The sequence below is a fragment of the Leopardus geoffroyi genome, chromosome B3, assembly GCF_018350155.1.
Source record: "Leopardus geoffroyi isolate Oge1 chromosome B3, O.geoffroyi_Oge1_pat1.0, whole genome shotgun sequence".
In the NCBI taxonomy this organism is placed as follows: domain Eukaryota; kingdom Metazoa; phylum Chordata; class Mammalia; order Carnivora; family Felidae; genus Leopardus; species Leopardus geoffroyi.
The window spans coordinates 49,225,060-49,247,043 of NC_059337.1; the positions used below are offsets into that span (position 1 = coordinate 49,225,060).

The 21,984-nt window shown below is 35.7% G+C and overlaps 1 protein-coding gene across 7 annotated transcripts in view; it reads left to right on the top strand.

The window, feature by feature from the left end:
- The window catches only part of DNAAF4 (dynein axonemal assembly factor 4), a 69,201-nt gene extending 48,585 nt beyond the window's left edge, over positions 1 to 20,616 (top strand). For 3 of the 7 annotated variants that reach the window (XM_045449664.1, XM_045449667.1, XM_045449668.1), the window contains 3 exons: positions 9,601 to 9,754; positions 10,800 to 10,905; positions 13,217 to 13,556. In XM_045449664.1, coding sequence (XP_045305620.1) covers positions 9,601 to 9,754; positions 10,800 to 10,905; positions 13,217 to 13,326 — 370 coding nt within the window. In that variant the 3' untranslated portion in view covers positions 13,327 to 13,556. Of the gene's footprint in view, positions 1 to 9,600; positions 9,755 to 10,096; positions 10,167 to 10,799; positions 10,906 to 13,216; positions 13,557 to 18,931; positions 18,980 to 20,568 lie in introns of those variants that run through there. The other 4 variants (XR_006704680.1, XM_045449666.1, XM_045449665.1 and 1 more) reach the window with 4 other exon arrangements.
- Positions 20,617 to 21,984: the final 1,368 nt, after the last annotated feature.

Genomic DNA, 21,984 nt, shown 5'->3' on the forward strand with positions numbered 1-21,984 from the left:
AAAAATTTTTAAAAGTAAAATATTGAAATAAAATTGCTGGCAAAAGCAACAAATTGGCAGCAACCTAGTGCAAAAGTATACTTTGCAGCAGTTGGGCGTGACTGGTAGATTATAATTACTTTTAGTCTCTTGTTTTTGTACTACCTCCAATTAGGTAGGAAAAGAAAGAGAAGCAAAACAAGAGGAGAGGAAGAGAGCCGAGAATGAGGAGAGATGGAAGAAAACTTAGTAGCTAATAACACCCAGAGAAACAAAGTACAGTTAATCAAAATGCCAAGTACAAATAGATAAAAGGAAAGGTAAAACTTGTTAGAAGAATATCCTCACTAGCAATGTAATGCAATACAAAAGATAGAAATAGACATAATAGAACTGATTCAGAAGCAGTTAGTTGACTTTAAGCCAAAGGATGAAATACCTTCATCTCCAGAGGCTTTGTTTCATGATAGCCTTCTACATTTACACAGGACAAAACTGTTCTTACTGTGCTAAAACTCATGGGACACTTGCTTCACAAAAGGGTAGAGATGGACAAGCCTTTCAAAAACCAATAGCTTTTTCTTAGAAAAAGCCACAGATTGTTTTCATGTTTTTTGCCTACCTTCCCACTACTGTATCTTAGTTTTAAATGCCAAATCTCTACCTTTTGGGAAAATACATAAGCTTAGGTAATTTTACTTGCTCATGAAAGCATTTTACCTTTTCCAATTAACGTTATGTACCAGATAGCTTTTCACTGAGAACATCTCATAAAACAGAGTCTAGATGCTCTAATATAGGTATATGCATGGTATGTATGATGTTATTTAACAGCCTTACATGACTCAGAATCTGTAAATAAATTTAATAGCTGTCCTTCTAGACACTTGTAATCACATGAAGTAAATGGACTGTAAATGGACCATTGTTCTGTCTCAAGGATATTACTCTGTGCTTGACTTTTAGTGTAAGTTCTTTTGGACCCTGTCTTAACTTTAGACTTACATACCTTCTTTCCCCATGCTAGGGCCACTTGAATCCCATCTGCATACCTCACTCTCTACAGCCAAGTCTAATGTTAGATAGGAGGGAATCAAGGATATGTTATGCTACAATCCAGCATTGTATTGCTATTATTACATAAAAGCATTGTCTACCCTGGTCTTGGGTCTGAATTTTCTTTTTATTTTCTTGACCTAAATGTCATGTCAGATTTTGTCGCCTGCCTAGTACCCCATTCCTTTTAAGATTGAGGATGTCCTTTGCTTTTGCTTTCCCTTTTGCCACCGGGCTAATTCTACTCTGAGCCCCAACTTTGTTTGTAGGAGCCCACTATCTGCTAACAGACTAACCTAGTCTGCCAGTCTGTATTTTCGTATCCTTATTGTTTGCGTATGTTCTGTGTCTGGATTCGATCTGCCTTGCTGGATGTCTTTTACTTCATGTTGGACTTTTTGATGCTGATTATTGACCATCTTCTCCCAACACAGTATATAATTCTACTTGCCAAACTGAATTTCTTCCACATACTTAGGTTTGGGTCCATGCCCCAGCAAGAACTGTGAAGGTTTAGCCTACCACAGTTTCATGGATACCAGGAGAAGACATGAGACTCATGGGTCAGAGACAAAGGAATGTTATTCAAGGCACAGCAATCAGTGTGACCTTCATATTGGTTCCCTTTGCGCCTCAAGTCCCACAAGGCCAATGCATAGGCAGGCCTAGGTTTGAACCACAGCTGAGAACACCATGCTTAAAGAACATAATTTTTCATGAGAGGATTATAAGCAAATATGTCCAGCCTTTGACCCACAAGGAGATACTATCTTTTTTTCATACTGAACAGCAGATAAATCTGCTCTTTGCCCCAGAGGGAGACACTATATTTTCCAAGGCTATGTTCTGTATGCACATCTTTGAAAAGATTGTCCCAAATAAAAGCCGTCTGTGCGTCTGACATAAGATATGCACGAACATAAAATTCCCATGAAGAGTCATCTTCCAACAGTCCTTTGCACCTGCCTACTTTCAGGACAGATCTGCCAAATATGCCTTGCTCTCCTGCATTTTATTTATTAAAACAATTTTTTTAATGTTTATTTATTTTTGAAAGAGAGAGAGAGTGGGAGCTGGGAAGAGGGAGACACAGAATCTGAAGCAGGCTCCAGGCTCTGAGCTGTCAGCACAGAGCCCAACATAGGTGCTTGAACCCACAAACTGAGATCATGACCTAAGCTGAAGTTGGATGCTTAACCAGCTGAGGCACCCAGGCACCCCTCTTCTGCCTTTTAAAAACTATGTTTCTGGAGATAAGACGGTTTTCTTATACTTCTACCTTTTGCCTGACTTACACAAGTTTAGAATCCATATTTATTCTAAGATGACTTCTTTGATGTAATTATCATTTTGTTCATTTGCTTGTTTGTATGCATTTTATAGCCAGTAAGATTCTATTGCAATACACTACCTGTTGTGGCCTAACTTGTCATTTTGTTTAGTATGTAGTTTCTTTTTCCTGTTTCCATCCTGAGTGCTAAATTGTAGTGGTTGATGTGCCTTCACAAAGGCATACTGATACTCAGCTTTAGAAGCTCTAGAGATACCCAAGAATGTTTTCTATGCTGAAAGATAAGATGCTGAAAGAGACAACAATTTTTGAAGTCTGTTCAGGGGCAGGTGGCTGTTACAGTTCCTATTGCCCACAAAACAGAGCCGTTCTGTCTTCTGTTGGAATATGTGTTGCTCCTGGCCCTATTGCTGTTGCTAAGCCCCACTACTTCTGATTTCTCCTAGCTCTCTTCTGCCCTTTTCTTTACTTCTCTCTACATCACTTCTTTTTTATCATTCCTGCCTCTGGTTGCTTCTCCCAGTCTTGTACAAAATCTTGGGCCCTTTTGGCTATTGCTAATCAGAATGTTTCTTTCTTTACAAAGGCATGCCCGTCAGTCATCATAAAAATGACAGGATTGTTGGAGCTTCTGGGTGGCTCAGTCGGTTAAGCATCAACTTTGGCTTAGGTCATGATCTCACACTTCATGGGTTCAAGCCCCATGTTGGGCTCTGTGCTGACAGCCCAGAACCTGGAACCTGCTTCAAATTCTGTCTCCTTCTCTCTCTGCCCCTTCCTCCCTCACTCTGTCTCTCTGTCTCTCAAAAATAAATAAACATTACAAATGACAGGATTTGGGGCATCTGGGTGGCTCAGTCGGTTGAGCGTCCGACTTCGGCTCAGGTCATGATCTCACACTCCATGAGTTCGAGCCCCGCGTCAGGCTCTGTGCTGACAGCTCGGAGCCTGGAGCCTGCTTCAGATTCTGTGTCTCCCTCTCTTTCTCTGCCTCTCCCCTGCTCATGCTCTGTCTCTCTCTGTCTCAAAAATAAATAAAAACATTTAAAAAATTTTTTTAAATAATAATAAAAAAATAAAAATGACAGGATTGTTTGCAATTGTTCATGTCTCTTTTATTCTCACTATACATTCAGTATAATAAGCACTTGGTAGGTGTTGAATTAATGAGTACTTTTGCATAATTCTTTTCACTGGCTTTGCCTTATTTCGAGCATCAATTAAGACTTCATGGTTATTAACTTCTCTGCTTAAATTGTTCAAAGGTTACTGCCTTTTGGATACAGGTTTAATTTTTTCCCTTTCCTTTTGAAATTTGGCTGTTTCCAAGTTCAAAATCATTCTGAAAGCCATACGGCAGATTTTTGGATTTTTGTAGTGACATTAAAGTTAAAAAAAAGTAATGTTCATTTGGATTTATATTTTAATATGTATATGTAAACTTTAAAAATATTTTAATACTTTATATTTCTTGCTGTTATGCCTCCTACAATGGTTCTTTTAATAACACTCATTGTAGGGGTACTGGGGTGGTTCTGTCAGTTAAGCATCCTACTTCAGCTCAGGTCATGATCTCACGGTTCGTGGTTTCAAGCCCCACATCAGGCTCTGTGCTGACAGCTCAGAGCCTGGAGCCTCTTTTAGATTCTGTGTCTCCCTCTCTCTTCCTCTCCCCTGTGCATGCTCTTTCTCTGTCTCTCAAAAATAAATGTTAAAAATAGTTTAAAAATAATTTTCATTTTAAACTCTTCTTCCCTTCAAACCTGGAAAAATTTTTCTGATAAAACTTTTATATTATAAAACTATAAACTTATGTTAAAGATGAAAAATGGAATTGTTCTTCAAATGTATAGGTTAATATAAGATTTGTACAGTTATACAGACGAATGGAATAGATAGTCCAGAAATAGCTCTCCCCTCTATGATCAAATGATTTTCAATAGTTATTCAGTGGAGAAAGGACAGTCTTTTCAACACATGGTGGTGGGAAAATTGGAAATTCATATGCAAAAGAATGAAGTTGGGCCCTTACCTAACACCTTATACAAAAATTAACTCAAAAGAGGTAAAAGATCTAAACAGAAGAGCTAAAACAATGAATTTCTTAGACTAAAACACAGAGTACTTTATGACATTGGATTTGGTAATATTTCTTGGATGTGACATCAAAAGCACAGACAACAAAAGACAAGTAAGTGGAAATGCATCAAAATTAAAAACTTGTACATGACGGGCACCATTAACAGAATGAAAAGACAGCCCATGGAATGGAGACAATATTTGCAAATCATGTATCTGATAAAGGGTTAATATCCAGAATATATTTAAAGAACGTCTGCAACTCAACAGTTTAAAAACGAAACAATCTTTTAAAAAGTAGGCAAAGAAAATAAATAAATATATATATATAGATGATAAATATATAAATATTTATATATTTATCATCTATATCTATATCTATATATATCTATATATCTAAATATTTATATATATCTATATCTATATATCTAAATATTTATATATTTATCATCTATATCTATATCTATATATATCTATATATCTATATATCTGTATATATATATATTAGGCAAAGAACTTGAATAGGCTTTTCTCCAAAGAGGATTTCCAAAGACAAAAGTGCATGAAAAGATGCTGAATGTCACTAATTATTTAGAAAATGCAAATCAGAGTCACAGTGGGATACTAATTTACGTAGATTACACTGGGTATTATCAAAATAACAAAATAACCCAGAAAATAACAAGTGTTTGTGAGGATGTGGAGAAATTAGAAACCTTGAACATTGTTGGTGGGAATATAAATTGTACACACTATGGAGCCTCCTCAAAAAATTAAAAATAGAATTACCATATGATCCGGCAATTTCACTTTAAGGTATATACAGAAAAGAATTGAAAGCAGGGAAAAAAACAGATATTTGTACACTCATGTTCATAGTAGCATTATTCACAATAGCCAGAAGGTAGAAGCAACCCAAGTGCCCATTGATGGATATTTTGGTAAACAAAATGTGGTATATCCATACAACAGAATATTCTTTTTTTTTAATATGAAATTTATTGTCAAATTGGTTTCCATACAACACCCAGTGCTCATCCCAACAGGTGCCCTCCTCAATGCCAATCACCCACCCTCCTCTCCCTCCCACCCCCCCCTCAAGCCTCAGTTTGTTCCCAGTTTTTTAGAGTCTCTTATGTTTTGCCTCCCTCCCTCTCTAATCTTTTTTTTTCCTTCCCCTCCCGCATGGTCTTCTGTTTAGTTTCTCAGGATCCACAAAAGAGTGAAAACATATGGTATCTCTCTTTCTCTGCATGACTTATTTCACTTAGCATAACACTCTCCAGTTCCACCCACATTGCTACAAAAGGCCATATTTCATTCTTTCTCATTGCCAAGTAGTATTCCATTGTATATATAAACCACAACTTCTTTATCCATTCATCAGTTGATGGACATTTAGGCTCTTTCCATAATTTGGCTATTGTTGAGAGTGCTGCTATAAACATTGGGGTACAAGTGCCCCTATGCATCAGCACTCCATATCCCTTGGGTAAATTCCTAGCAGTGCTATTGCTGGGTCATAGGGTAGATCTATTTTTAATTTTTTGAGGAACCTCCACACTGTTTTCCAGAGCAGCTGCACCAGTTTGCATTCCCACCAACAGTGCAAGAGGTTTCCCGTTTCTCCACATCCTCACCAGCATCTATAGTCTCCTGACTTGCTCATTTTAGCCACTCTGACTGGCATGAGGTGGTGTCTGAGTGTGGTTTTGATTTGTATTTCCCTGACGAGGAGCGACATTGAGCATCTTTTCATGTGCCTGTGGGACATCTGGATGTCTTCTTTAGAGAAGTTTTATTTGTGTTTTCTGCACATTTCTTCACTGGATTATTTGTTTTTCGGGTGTGGAGTTGGTGAGCTCTTTATAGATTTTGGATACTAGCCCTTTGTCTGATACGTCATTTGCAAATATCGTTTCCCATTCTGTTGGTTGCCTTTTAGTTTTGTTGATTGTTTCCTTTGCAGTGCAGAAGCTTTTTATCTTCATGAGGTCCCAATAGTTCATTTTTGCTTTTAATTCCCTTGCCTTTGGGGATGTGTCAAGTAGGAAATAGCTGTGGCTGAGGTCAGAGAGGTTTTTTTCCTGCTTTCTCCTCTAGGGTTTTGATGGTTTCCTGTCTCACATTCAGGTCCTTTATCCATTTTGAGTTTATTTTTGTGAATGGTGTATTCTCAATAGCCTTAAAGGGAAGAAACTTGTTACACGTTACAACACGGATGAACCTTGAAGACATTACGCTAAGTAAAACAAGCCAGTTACAAAAGGAAAAATACTGTATAATTGCACTTATATGAGGTACCTACAGCAGTCAAATTCATAGGACAGAAAATAGAACGGTGGTCGTCAAAGGTAGGAGGTAATGGGGTGTTAATGTTTAATGAGTACAGAGTTTCAGTTTTGGAAGATGAAAAACTTCTAGAGTTGGACGTTGATGATGACTGCACAACAATGTGAATGTACTTAATGCCACTAAACTATACATTTAAAAATGGTTAAAAATGGTACATTTTATGTTATGTATATTGTGCCATAATTAAAAAGGGGAGGGGGAGCTTATAGTAGACACTATAGGTTATCCAGCCAAAATGTATGCCCTCCCTTTATCCTTATTGGCTGAGACCTTATTTTGGTTAGGAGTGTAGACTGTGTTACCCATGTGACCAAGTCCTGAGATAAATTCTGATTGACTTCAACAAATCAGGGTTTTCACTGCACTGCTGGTGGGTTTATTTGCTTGTGTTGTTGTTTTGTTTTTAGATCTATGTTTTATTATAATGTTTATAAAAGCAGAGTGTTAGGAAACAAAAACCCTAAATGTCTATCATTAGGAGGATACTGGTTTCAGAAATCCTGGCAGAAATTAGAGAATACTTTGCTTAAAAAAAAAAAAAATCTTTAAAAATAGTGTATCTCCAATTTTCTTAATATGAAAAGATTATCATATTGTTGAATTTTCTTAAATGCTCCCAAACAGCAATATGTAGTACTGAGGTGTAAAAGTGGGGAGAGAGAGAGGCAGATGGGGAGAGAGATTGAGGAAGAGAGGGAGTGACTGGTGGTTTTATTAAGACAAAATATCTATTTTTTAAAGTTTATTTTGAGAAAGAGCTTGAGGTGGGGGAGGGAAAGAAAGAGAGAAGAGAGAGAATCCCAGGCAGGATCCCTTTCAGTGTGGAACTGATACAGGACTTGGTATGGAACTGTGAGATCATGGTGACCTGAGCAGAAACCAAGAGTCAGACACTTAACCAACTGAGCCACCCAGGTACCCCAAGGCTTAATATTTTTTTCAGGTGGGTACTTTTGGTTAATGAGATGGGAAAGGAGGTGAACCAGGAGATTTCTGGAAAAGTTTTTTTTTGCTCTCAAGGAGCATATACCAGAAGATACCGTCCCATTTTATTCTAATGAATATCGTGCTTTGAATGTGGCACCTTAAGCTATGCAGTTGTCTTATACTGTGAGAAAAACCAGCCCTAGGATGAAGTAGCTTGTGAGTATAGTATAATGGAGAGGTGTAAGGAACCTTAGGCCTTGATAATATGTTCAAGTTGCTGATTTCATTGGGCATGGAGCCTTTCCCTCTGGAGTTGTTTTTCTGTTTTGTTTTTTTGTTTTCTTTTTAATTTTTTAAACTTATTTATTTTGATAGAGAACAAGCAGGGAAGTGGGGAGAGAAAGGGGGAAGAGAAAGAATCCCAAGCAGGCTCTGCCGTGTGAGCACAGAGCACTACGTGGGGCTCGAATTCACAAACCGTGAGATTATGCCCTGAGCTGAAATCAAAAGTCTAAGGCTTAACTGATTGAGCCACCCTGGCTTCCCTCTCTGGACTTTTTAAATGTGAGATCATTTACTTCCTTGTTTAAGCCAGTTTGAGTTGGGATCCTGTTACTTGCATTCCGAAACATCCTAGCTGATATGAGGCATTTCAGAAACATAAACTTTTACCAGAGAATTAGCTTTTCTAGTTTGTGCAAGTTATTTTAAACTTGAATCAGGATTACATTAGATGTCACAGTAGTGTTGTTTTACCTTTTACTAATGGTTTACTGGGTGCTTTTACTTTGATGTCATCAAGTTCTAGAACGGTACAGTATGCAGTACAGTCAACTGGAAATAAATACAAAGTGTTCTTTATATAGCCGTTTTATATTTGGTATTTTATTTTTTCCCTTGTTTGTGCATTTTCCAAAATTCTAGGAATTGTACATGAAAAATAAAAACCACTTTACATTTTTTTTTTTAATTTTTTTTTCAACGTTTATTTATTTTTGGGACAGAGAGAGACAGAGCATGAACGGGGGAGGGGCAGAGAGAGAGGGAGACACAGAATGGGAAACAGGCTCCAGGCTCTGAGCCATTAGCCCAGAGCCTGACACGGGGCTCGAACTCCCGGACCGCGAGATCGTGACCTGGCTGAAGTCGGACGCTTAACCAACTGCGCCACCCAGGCGCCCCAAAACTACTTTACATTTTAAATAAAACCCTTAATTATGTACATCTGTTTGAAGAGAATTTTGGAAGATTTAAACTATTAGATGCTTTTGTTTGCAAGTAATAAAAAATTTTTTTAAAACAATTTTAAACTCTGTTAAAAGGAATTTATTGGCTATGTAACTAAAAAGCTAAAGGTATGTTATATTTCAGGTAAAGCTTGATGCAGCAGCTTAATTGTATCACTAAGGACTCTGCTTCTGTCTGCCTTTTTATTCTTTTAGTAATTCTATGGTATCAGCTTCATTCTAGTGCTGGCTCTTTCCATCGTGTTAAAAATGGTCACCACAGTTAGGGCTGTATGCTTTCTTCATTTGTATCCAGCAAGAGGAGTTTTCCCAACTTTTCATTCTCCAACATTGGAAACAAAGTCACAGGCTTCATTCTGAATAGACCAGTTTAGGTCACAAGCTTATCCCCAAGTCAGTCATCGTAGCCAAGAGGATAGAAATATGCTTAGGGCTTAAACTACCGATAGCTACCTTTGGAGGTGGGGGTGAGGTCAGTCCCATTCAGATTATATGTTGATACATGTGGAGGAAAGTAGGGGGCAGTGTAGCCTACAAACCATTGTATAGGGAATAGAAAAGGAGGTGAACCATCTCCTCTGCCAGATGTTACTAGATAGTATTTCTGTGTTCCTATTTCAATGTTACAGTGTTTTCCTTTTTTTTTTTTTTTTTTTGTCTCATTAGCAAGTTGTTTGCAACAGAAAACTATTTGGCAGCTATTAATGCATATAACTTAGCCATAAGACTAAATAACAAGATTCCACTATTGTATTTGAATCGGGCTGCTTGCCACCTAAAACTAAAAAACTTACACAAGGCCATCGAAGATTCTTCTAAGGTATGTGTGTGTGTGTGTGTGTGTGTATGTTGCTTTAAAATTGTTATCCTTATTTATTGGTTTAAATGATACCCTTCATGTGTTTTCTTTTAAAATTTATGTAGTTGAGATGCAAGGATTATAAGAGTCATCTTGTTGGGCTTTTTTTTTTTTTTTTTTTTTACTGAAAAAAAGATTTTTCTGTTTGAATAGATAAGAAACTGGTTTTTTTTTTTTTGAGATTTCAAGTTTAATTAGAAATCCCCTATCAATTGCTCCTATATTTCCTTGATGTATCCTTTGAAATTCACAAGGAAATTAGTAAATGTTTGTCAGTTGTGCTTACCCTTTTTCTTATTAAAGTTTTGCAGACTTACTGCAAGGTTGAAGGAAGAAAACTTGGTATTCCCTTGTTATCACTACCACTTGCACGGTAGGATAGCTCCCTAGTAATTTCCTGATTTTCAGAGTAACTTAGTATATCCTAATTTCATTACTAATATCATGTCATTACTAATAAACTAGTTTTTTTCTCTTTTTTTCCATATCCAAGTAACCTGTCTACAGGGAAAATCACATGCAAAACCTCTTAGGTTGCCCCTTGAGATTGAAAATATGGAAGAAATAACCAGATCCTCATACTTTGATCTTATTAAGGTACTAAAAGATCTGGCAATATTCTTAGGATCCAGTTTTCCTTTTATTAGCACAATTCTGGCCACAAATATTTATCGAATGATTGAATGCTGAAATGCCCAATTTGAATTTTTATAAAAGATGTCCAATACTCTTTAATCATTCCTGTTAAGAAGGTAAAAATGTAGAGGTTTCAAATGATAAACCAGAGATAACTTTGGGAGAGAGGGTATGAATCTTGTATAGAAACAATTGAACAATTCTTTAAATTGTTCAACCCAAATATAAGTATTTGATACATTTCTGTATCAGTTAAGCCCAAAATTTTGGTGGGTGAAGACTTGAGGCTTGTTTCAAAGTTAATATTTTTACCATGTTTTTGCTCAAGTTTAAATTAGGAAATTGTCTTTCCCTCATTTTATTCTGTAAGGCACTAGAATTATTGACACCACCTGTTGCAGACAATGCTAATGGAAGAATGAAGGCACATATACGACGTGGAACAGCATTCTGTCAACTAGAATTGTATGTAGAAGGTAAGAAATTGATAGAAATGTTTTAAGTTACAAATTATACTCTGAAAAAAGTATCAATGGGATTATTTAAGATCATAACTTTTTAGGACTCCACTGTTTTATATTTTTAGCATTTAATGTATTCTTTGCAATTTATCTGACAAAAATGATTTTGAAATACTTAAAAAATTTATTGTTGTAGAAGGGAGTGAACAACCGGTTTAGGTCTCAGAAAATGCTGTAGCATCAGACAACTTTTCTATAGAAAGATGTGTGATAAAGGTTATAAATGAGTCAGTTAAGGGGTGCCTGGGTGGCTCAGTTGGTTAAGCGGCCGACTTCGACTCAGGTCATGATCTCGCGGTCCGTGAGTTCGAGCCCCGCGTCGGGCTCTGTGCTGACAGCTCAGAGCCTGAAGCCTGTTTCAGATTCTGTGTCTCCCTCTCTCTGACCCTCCCCTGTTGATGCTCTGTCTCTCCCTGTCTCAAAAATAAATAAAACGTTAAAAAAAATTTTTTTTTAAATGAGTCAGTTAAGATATGATGGAAATTTAAAATGAACTGCTTTTGTCACACACACACACACACACACACACACACACACAAGCTCAGAAATAACTGATGTACTACTGTATATGATCATTGCTTATATTTGTGGGACTGTGCTAAGGTTTGTAATTCAGCCTGGTGGATAGAAGCCATAACACTGATTTTTTATTGTTCTTCGTTTTTAATGTGTTTGGGGACTGGTTTGCAGTTACTCCTTTTGCTCCAAAGGCAAAAGTTTTTAGTAGTCAGTGTCTTACCGTTAATGTTCTTCTTCCCATACTTCTGTACCCAGAGGACCATTCAGCTTTCCTTTATTCAAGGCCTAAAGGTATACTCCTTGATGATGCCTTGCCAGGGAAGGGGCTAGTCTATATGGTTTTATTATTTCTGACTTTGTTTTTAAACTTGTTTCTGATATTTTTAGATTTCTATTTTTTTCGTTTTTTAAATTAAAAAATTTTTTTTAAATTTATTGAGAGAGCGCACATGTGTGCACAAGAGAGAATTCTAAGCAGCTCCACATGCATTGCAGAGCCTGATGCAGGGCTCGATCTCATGATTTAAGGTGAAATCAAGAGTCCTATGTCCAACTGACTGAACCACCCAGGTACCCCAGAGATTTTTCCAACCAAAGCACCCATATGAGATTTATATGCCCGGTTTTTGTTTTTGTTTTTGTTTTGTAAGTGTCTCATCCAGCTTTGTGAAGATAAAAATTATGAATTCAGGAATGAAAGATTTTAAAGCATTCTTTAGAAATGATAGCACTATAGACTTTCTGAGCTAAAAATACTCTTCATTTTAAAGATGAGAAAATGGAGGCTTGGAGAAGTTAAGTGCTTTACCTCAAGGGGCATGGCAAATCAGTAGCACTTAGAACTCAAGTTTCCTTATTCTCAAAGAAATTTTCCCACTGATTATTTTGGTGAAGATTGAGACTCATTTGTGTATATGTGTAACAACCAGCCCACAATGCTTTCCTTTTAAGCCAATTTTCCTCAAAAGAATTCTGTAGGTATGATAGCTATAGAAAAAAACATAAACGATAATCTGTGGATTATATAAAGTATGGATTGAGTCTACCAAAATTATTTTTTTAATCTAGAATAAAAAAAAAATTTTTTAATGTTTATTTATTTTTGAGAGAGAAACACACTGAGCAGGAGCAGGGGAGGTGCAGAAAGAGAGGGAGACACAGAATCTGAAACAGGCTCGAGGCTCTGAGCTTTCAGCACAGAGCCCAACGCAGGGCTCAAACTCACAAACTACAAAACCTGAGCTGAAATTGGACATTTTACCAACTGAGCCACCCAGGCTCTGCTAATCTAGAATTTCTAAATAAGATGGCATTTTTCAAAAATGAGTCTGTTCATGCTTTAATGAGTTTAAGCTGTTAGCTTATTTGAACTTGAATTTAAAATAACTGTTTCTGAGGTGCCTGGCTTGCTCAGTTGGAAGAGCATGTGACTCTTGATCTTGGCCCCACATTGGATGTTGAGATTCCTTAAATGAATTTTTAAAAACCCTAAAAAAAACTGCTTCTTACAAAATCCTGAGTGAAGTGAGTATAATTCTTTCTGAAATTACTGAAAAATTTCTGCAGTATTTTAGAAATACTACATAGAGATGCATATATGAAAATGAGAATCTAATTGAAAACCTGGTACTTGTCCTGAATCATGTTCTTATTGGTTATTTTTAGTAAAAAAAAAAAAAATTGTCTAGATAACACAAGTATGTATAAAATACTGATTTTATTGACTATAACTGCTATATAAATATAGGCTTACAGGATTATGAAGCTGCACTTAAGATTGACCCGTCCAATGAAATTGTACAAAATGATGCTGAGAAGATTCGGAATATAATTCAAGGAACAGAACTAAAATCTTAATGACTGCTGAAGCAACTAGGTATTGTACTAGATATTGTTTGAAGTTTTTAAAAAAATAACTGGAGACATTAGGAATCTTTGTAAATATGGCTGATTGTGCAGAATCACTTTCTCTTTAGTTCTCTAGTTCTGTAGAGGGCAAAATCTATAGATTTATATATTACAAATCTATGGAAAATTAAATGTGTGACTTGAATGGTTTCTGAATAAGTAAATCAAAACAAGAATGATTTAATTCTTCTTCAATACACAGATTAATTATATATATATACATATATATGTATATATATGTATATATACATATATATGTATATATATGTATATATACATATATATGTGTGTATATATACATATATATGTATATATATATTGTTGTTGTTGTTGTTACTGAATTCAGCTTGCCCTTAAAACTAACCAAATATTTGTCGGTGTGATGGGTATTAAGACACGGATTCATTTTTGACAAGGTAAAATTTGAAAATAAAAGACCACCTTAAAAAAATTTTTTTTAATTATATATACTACTTAGTTGTCTGAATGATTGACCGTGGTATAATCAATACTGATGTTCACTTAGTTTTCAATGCACAGAACCTTTTTTTTCCCTTTCATACTTCTCCACCACCAGTGTGGGAGGTTAGACCAGTTCAATCTAGCAAAACAACTGTTTGGGAAACCTTGTTTTCAACTTCAGGTACAGGCAGTGTTCCCCAAAGCCTTGATCATATTTCATACTGTCTGATGAAGGTAAGTTTTCTAGTACCTTCAAGTACAATAGGAAAAAGAAAAAAAGACAGCAAAGGGTGAAATGTTAACACAGAATATTATGATACTGGCATTTGATTGCACCACCACTTGTGTTGTATCACTGTGATGATGCAAGCATTAAGCAAAAACAGTATAGCTTCCCTTTTGCACATAGTAGTTATCTCAATTGTCTGTTTATATTTAGAGGATTTTTAGAAAAATCAAACAATTTTTTAGGAGTAAGTTTTTACAGCATTTGGTCATCTGATATCATTCAAATGGACCATAAGACAGCTTCATTCTTTTTTTTTTAACTCAATATTTTTTTTGAATGGGAACAGATAAGGTTAGTTCAGCAACCTTGAGACTTTTATAAAGCAACTTTTGATAACTTACATAGCAGCCTTGTCCAGTTATTAGACCTTCTAATAAGACTTGCTTCTAATAAGGATTGCTTTTGCTTATAATCAACACTGGTTTGTCAATTTATTTTTAAAAAATAAGTGTTACCAAAATGAAGATGGGTCTTCATGTGTGTCAAATACCAGTTGGATGTTCAAAATATGTTAACCAACCTAGTGCTGCTTCAGGCTCTTCCTATTACCATCCTCTCCCCCTCTCCCCCTGCCCTCTCGAAAAGACTGGGCCCAATAGCTGCCCTAAGGGCAAAAGATCTATCCTTGGAGGAATAGAAGAAGAGATAGTCTTAACTAGTTATGTGTGAATATTTTTTACCCTATCCTCTAAGTAAAGTCTTGGTTTAAATGCAACAGATGAGTTTGTATTTACGAAATACTTGACCTCTTTTGAGCAATCTCCTATGGTTTACAAGGGACTTTTGTCTTAGATTGAAGTAGTGACAGAGTTGAAATATTGATATGATATTCCCATCTCTTTTATGATAAAAACATACTCCCAAATAATAGTGCTAATTAAGGCCTGTGAATAAAAGATAAAAAAATTCTAATAGTAGTCCTTTGATTTTTTTCATAATGTCAATTATTTAATTGAAATTAATTTCAAGATACCAAATGGATAACAAACTAAATGTGTCTGTTACAGAAATGTAAACTGAAGGGATCTTTAATCATCTGAAGGGATCTTTAATCTCCCACTACTATGTGATTACCATACACATAAATACATAGTATACATGTTAATTAAAGATGATTTTTTGACAAATTTGGCTATGAAGAAATATCAAAACTATATCAAAATATTGATTACAAAGGAAAGATCAGACTTAGCCCATTTTTGCAGTGGATGCTTTACAGGAATAGAAAATAGTTATTGTTAGACTTAATTAAAAAATATTTTCTAATATACCTCTCACTTGCCCTTTGATAGTCACTTGAGAGTCAGGGTGGATGGGTAACTAGTTTGATTAAACCTGTTTTTATGTCATTAAAGTGCTTAAGCATTTTATGAGGAAAGTTCATCTCTTTCTTCCCAGAAAGAGGTTTGTGAATTACATTAAGCAAAAGTGGTTTGTCCCAGACCAGGTTTGGTATAATTTTTTTTAATGCATTTTAGCTCTTTACTGACAGAAGTAAAAATATTATTCCTAATAGATAGGTGCTATCTAATAGTTAAGTAGAAAGTAAACACATATGTTTGTATAAACATATCTTGTCCAGTTTTCCAGAGTCAAAGAAAACCAGAGCTGGACAGTAGTTAGAGCAGTAAAAACAGATTTCACTTGGGAACTATTACAGGATAAGAAAAGAGATCTCAGTGTAGAATTGGGGTCTTTTCATAATAAAGCATGGGCAATGGACAAGTGGTGATTAATAGCTAAGGAACAAGTTGGGGGTGGGGGTTGGAATTGTCAGTGGATAGAAAATCACTAAGAGGAAACATCAGGGGTAGAGAGATTCTTGCTATGTTAATCTAACAGGATTCTTGCTGAAGGCAGGCCAGGTTGATTGGGCATTACCTGGGGATGATGAGGGATGAGGAATTTGGTCAAATATTGACAGTGATTGAAATTAATGGTGGGGATTCTGGCTAACCCAACTTAGCATTATTCTTGCTAACAGCTGAACTTGACAAGGCCCAAGGATGAGGCCCAGTTGGAAAGTGGCTAAAGGAACCTGTTTAGAGTTTGGTGAAGGAGAGACCACTTGTCACCAGCAAGCCAAGTACTTTCCAGTGAACTCATCCATGTGGCAAATAAGGACAAAAGATTTTTGCACATACTGTCTGGGGAAAGGGTTAGTAGGTGATCTCCCAAAAAGACTGACAACAGGAGTATTTCATTATCGTATTGATCTGATCTGGCTCAGTCTCACTCTCAAAGACCTATCAATAGCTGACCCATCTCTGAGTATCAGATTCACATTAACCCAGCTCAGGAGACTGCCTGGGAAAAACAGACTGCCTACTTATTAATTATTAACCCAGCAAAACAGACTGCCTACTTATTAATTCATAATTAGAAATTGAGCATCTGCATGGGGATGATAGGTTATATGACAATTCACCTTTCCTTATAAACAGATGTATATAGTAAATCACATCATAAAATTGCTTGGTAAACATGTTAAAAGAAACAGGTCCAAAATGGAGTCACTTGTGGCTTCACAAGTGAATTCTACCAAACATTTAAAGAAGGGTTAATACCTATTCTTTTCAAACTATTCCAAAAAATGGAAGAGGAAGGAAAGCTTTCTATGAGGCCAGCATTACCCTGACACCAAAACCAGATAGAGTCACTACAAAAAAAAAGAGAGAACTATAGGCCAATATCTCTGATGAACATAGATACATATAATCCTCAACAAATTATTAGCAAACCAAATCCAACAATACATTAAAAAATTCACCACAATCAAGTGGGATTTATTCTTGGGATATAAGGGTGGCTGAATGTTCACAAATCAATCAACTTGATACATGACATCAATAAGAAAAAGGATAGGGTTGCCTGGGTGGCTCAGTCAGTTAAGCTTAAGACTCTTGATCTGGGCTCAGGTCATGATCTCATGGTTGTGAGATCAAGCCCCGTATCAGGCTCCATGCTGAGTGGGGAGCCTGCATGGAATTCTCCCTCTCTCTCTCTCTCTCTCTCTGCCCCTCTCCTGCTCATGTGTGTGCACACTCTCTCAAAATAAACATTAAAAAATAAGACAAAGGATAAAAAAATATTATTTTAATAGATGCAGAAAAACATTTGACAAGGTACAATATCCATTCATAATAAAAACCCTCAACAAAGTAGGGTTAGAGGGAATAGACATCCACATAATAAAGGCTATCTATGAAAAACTCACTGCTAACATCATCCTCAATGAGGAAAAACAGAGCTTTTCCCCCAAGGGCAGGAACAAGACAGGATTTCCACTCTCAACATTTTCATTGAACATAGTACTGGAAGTTTTAGCCACAGCAATTAGACAAGAAAAAGAAATGAAAGGCATTGGAATTGGTAAGGAGAGGTAAAACTTTCACTAGTTGTAGATGACATGATACTATATATATAGAAAACCCTAAAGACTCCACCAAAAATCTTCAGAACTGAGAAATGAATCAGGAAAGCTGCAGGATACAAAATCAATATACAGAAACCTGTTGCATTTCTGTACACTAATAATGAAGTAGCAGAAAGAGAAATTAAGAAAATCCCATGTACAATTGCACCAAAAATAATAAAACCTAGGGATAAACCTAACCAAAGAGGGGAAAACTTGTACTCTGAAAACTATAAAACATTGATGAAAGAAATTGAAGATGACACAAATGGAAAGATATTCTATGCTCATGGATTGGAAGAACAAATATTGTTAGAATGTCCATTCTACCCAAAGCAATCTACAGATTTAATGCAATCCCAATCAAATACCAGGAGCATTTTTCACAGAACTAGAATAAAAAATCCTAAAATTTTTATGGAACCACGAAAGATCCTGAAGAGCCAAAGTAATCTGGAAAAGAAGAACATAACTGGAGGTATCACAATCCCAGATTTCAAGATATACTACAAAGTTGTATTAATCAAAACAGTATGGTACTGGCACCAAAACAGACATATAGATCAATGGAACAGAATAGAAAGCCTAGAAATAAACACACACTTACATGGTTAATAAAGCTACACCAGGGAGGCAAGAATATGCAGTGGGAAAAAGAAAGGGTGTTTAACAAATGGTTTTGGGAAAACTGGACCATTTTCTTACACCATAGACAATAATAAACTCAAAATGGACTAAAGACCTAAATATGACACCTAAAGTCCTAGAAGAGAGCACAGGCAGTAATTTCTCTGACATTTTTCTAGATATGTTTCCTAAGGCAAAGGAAGCAAAAGCAAAAATAAACTATTGGGACTACATGAAAATAAAAAGCTTTGAATAGCAAAGGAAACAATCAACAAAACAAAAAGACACCAAATTGGAGAAGATATTTGCAAATAATATATTCAATAAGGGGTTAATACCCAAAGTATATAAAGAACTTACACAACACAAAAAAACAAAACAAAACAAAAAACCAATCTGATTAAAAATAGGCAGAAGATATGAACAGACATTACTCCAAAGACACACGAAAAGATGCTTAACATCACTCATTGTCAGGGAAATGCAAATCAAAATCACAATGAGATATCACCTTACACCTGACAGAATGAATAGTATCAAAAAGACAAGAAGTAACAAGTGTCGGTGAGGCATGGAGAAAAGGAACCCTTGGGCACTGTTGGTGGGAATTCAAACTGGTGCAGCCACTGTGGAAAATGGGTGGAGGTTACTTGAAAAATGAAAAACAATTACCATATGACCCAGTAATTCTGCTACTATTTACCCAAAGAAAATGAAAATAAGAATTTGAAAGGATATATGTACCCCTATGTTTATTGCAGCATTATTTACATTAACTGGAATGTGGAAGCAACCCAAGTATGCACTGATAGATGAATGGATAAAGAAGGTATGGTATGTATCTACAATGGAATGTTACCCATAAAACAAATGAAATTCTGCCATTTGCAACAACATGGATGGATCTAGAGGGTATAATGCTAAGTGAAATAAGTCAGTATAAGAAAGACAAATACCACATGAATTCATTCCTATGTAGAATTTAAGAAACAAAACAAATGAACAAAGGGAAAAGAGACAAAAAAAAAAAAAAAGTCTCTTAAATATAGAGAACTGGTGTTTGCCAGAGGGGAGGGAATGGCTGAAATAGGTGAAGGGAATTAAGAGTACCCTTATCGTGATGAGCACTGAATAATGTGTAGAATTGTTGAATCACTATATTGTATGCCTGAAACTAATATAACAGTGTATGTTAATTATTCTGGAATTTTAAAAATGATAAAAAAATAATTAAAAAAGTAAAATAAAAATGGAGTCACTTGCCCCCATTGCTGCAAATCAGGATATAATTGCAAGAATCTGAACTTTAACCAGTCAATCTGGAATTTTCTGATCAGCACTAGCGAGGTAAATTGCTTGCTAGAACCCCATGCTTCCCCCAAAGGAAGGTGACCTTGCCTGAAACCTGAAACAATCCTTCTTCTTCTTCTCCTCCTCCTCCTCCCCCTCCCCCTTCTTTTTTTTTTTTTTTTTTTTTTTGTTAATAGCTTCTTTGCCCCACCCTGTTTCTGCCTATAAACATCTTCCATTTTGTTTAGCCTCTCAGAGCACTTTTCTGCTGGCTAGATGGGATGCTGCCTGCCTGACTGTTAAATAAAGCCAGTTAAATTTTTCAAGTTCACTCAGTTGAATTCTGTTTTTTAACACATAGAATCAGAACAAGGAGAATTAGTTTGAATAGAATGTTTCATGGCATCATGCATCCAATTGTACACAACAGGCTTCCTCTTTCCTATAAGGTTTGTTTATAAACCCTAAGGCATACCTCACTGTAACTAACTCTCCAATAAAACCAGGTTTATGCTTCAGATAATGACCACATTACCAGCATCTTCTCTTTGTCATTACCCATAGTTTTTGAAATGTAATTCCCCTTTCCAAAATGTTTTATTTTTTAATTTATTTTTTTTCTAAAATGTTTTAAAGGCATATGATGACCCTATGGCCATCTTAAAATAGTCTCTTTAAGGAACTACTTTTGACAGTATTTATACTTCGTTTTATCCTTTTTATGACCTAATAAACATGTTTTTTTGTTTAACAGTAAACAAAAAAAAAAACAGTACAATAATAGAAATAGTAAACTCAATAATTTTTAGCTATTATACATGGTAAAAACCAACTTATTTGTTCAAATATATATATTAGATTTTTGATGGGGTAAACTAGATTTCTGATAGTCTTTTAGTTTGTAGCTAAAAGAGAGGCAGACGTGAACTCACTGATAAAATATTACTTTGGGAAGATAAACTTCGTTTTATTTGAAGCTGAGAGCTCTTGCTGTATTTGCAGTAATGATGAGTCAAGAAATGGAAGTGAAATGTCAACAATTCTGATAATCATATAAAGGTAGGAAAGTTTGCCTAAAGTATATGAGTTTTTGTTTTTGTTTTTTCAGAGCCAGGGAGGGGCAGAGAGAGAGGGAGAGAGAGAATCCCAAGCAGGCTTCCTGCTCAGCACAGAGCCTGATGTGGGGTTCATCTCACAACCACGAGACCATGACTGGAGCCAAAATCAAGAGTCCAATGCTTAACCTACTTAGCCACGCACGGGCCCCTCTGAATTTTTTACCTAATGTGTTTAAATATTTTCTACAAGAATGAGTTGTTCAAACTGTTTTCTGAAATGAAATCCTTCTTTTTGGAAAAATTACAAACTCGTCTGTGTTTGTTTACTTATTTGTAAAGTAAGTTACAAATTTGTGTATTTGTTTACTTACTTACATTTTAGCATATTCCAAAAATGTATTGCTTTATGTTGTATATCTCACAAAGTGGTGAATTTCACAGTCCAAACTCTAAAGCTTCTTTTAAGTTGTTTGTATCCAGATTCTAAATATACTATAAGCTGGTGAATAATTCTGTATATTGTCTATCCATGCTTTTGATTTTATACAGTTTAGTTTTTTTAGTCTGTATTAAAGAAACATTACTCTGTAGTTGTCTTCAACTACATTTTATCTTTAGAGCTGATTAGTGCAGGTCAGTAGTTCACAAAAAGTGATCTCATCAGAATACAAATAGGCTATATTATCCTATCTTTTAAAAAATAACCTTTGGCCCCATATGTCTACTTCCGGCTTCCAGTCTATTTCTCTGTTCAGTGTACAGCAAAACTAAAAAGTACCACTTCCATTTTTTCTTAAACCTATTCCATTAAAGTTTTCCTTTCTGTGACCTCACTAAAACACTTCTCCTTGAGGTGACTAATGTTCTCTGCATTGCCTATTTGTACCTTCAGATCTCAATCCATGTGTTACCTCTCAAGATAATTTCACACAGCTGGCCTCTTGAAACAAATTCTTTACTTGGCTTTTGGGCATCAGTTTGCTAATTTCTTCCTCTTTCACTAATCACTTCTTGATCTCATTTGTTTATTTATATTCATTCCCATGATTTCTAAATGTTGGAGTTCCCTAGAGTTTAGTCCTTTGGTCTCTTTTCTATGAATACTTTATAGTCTTATCTGGCCTCATGATTTTAAATAATATCTTCGTGTGGATGTTGTTCAAATTGATTATATTCAACATGGGCTTCTCCCTTGAACTCCAGACTACATGTTCAGTTGTCTCACAACAGCTCTACTTTCCCCAGAGATTCTCTTCACTTCCTTCAGGGGTTTGGTCAGACATCAACTTAACAGAGACCTTCCCAGACCAGTCTACCAAAAATAACTCCTTGCTTAAGCACTCCCTTTCCCCCAACCCTATTTTATTTTTTTCCCCATAACATTTATCACTTGGCATATTTTATATATATTTATAGGCATACATAAATATTTACGTGTAACTATGTATACATCATTTATATATGTA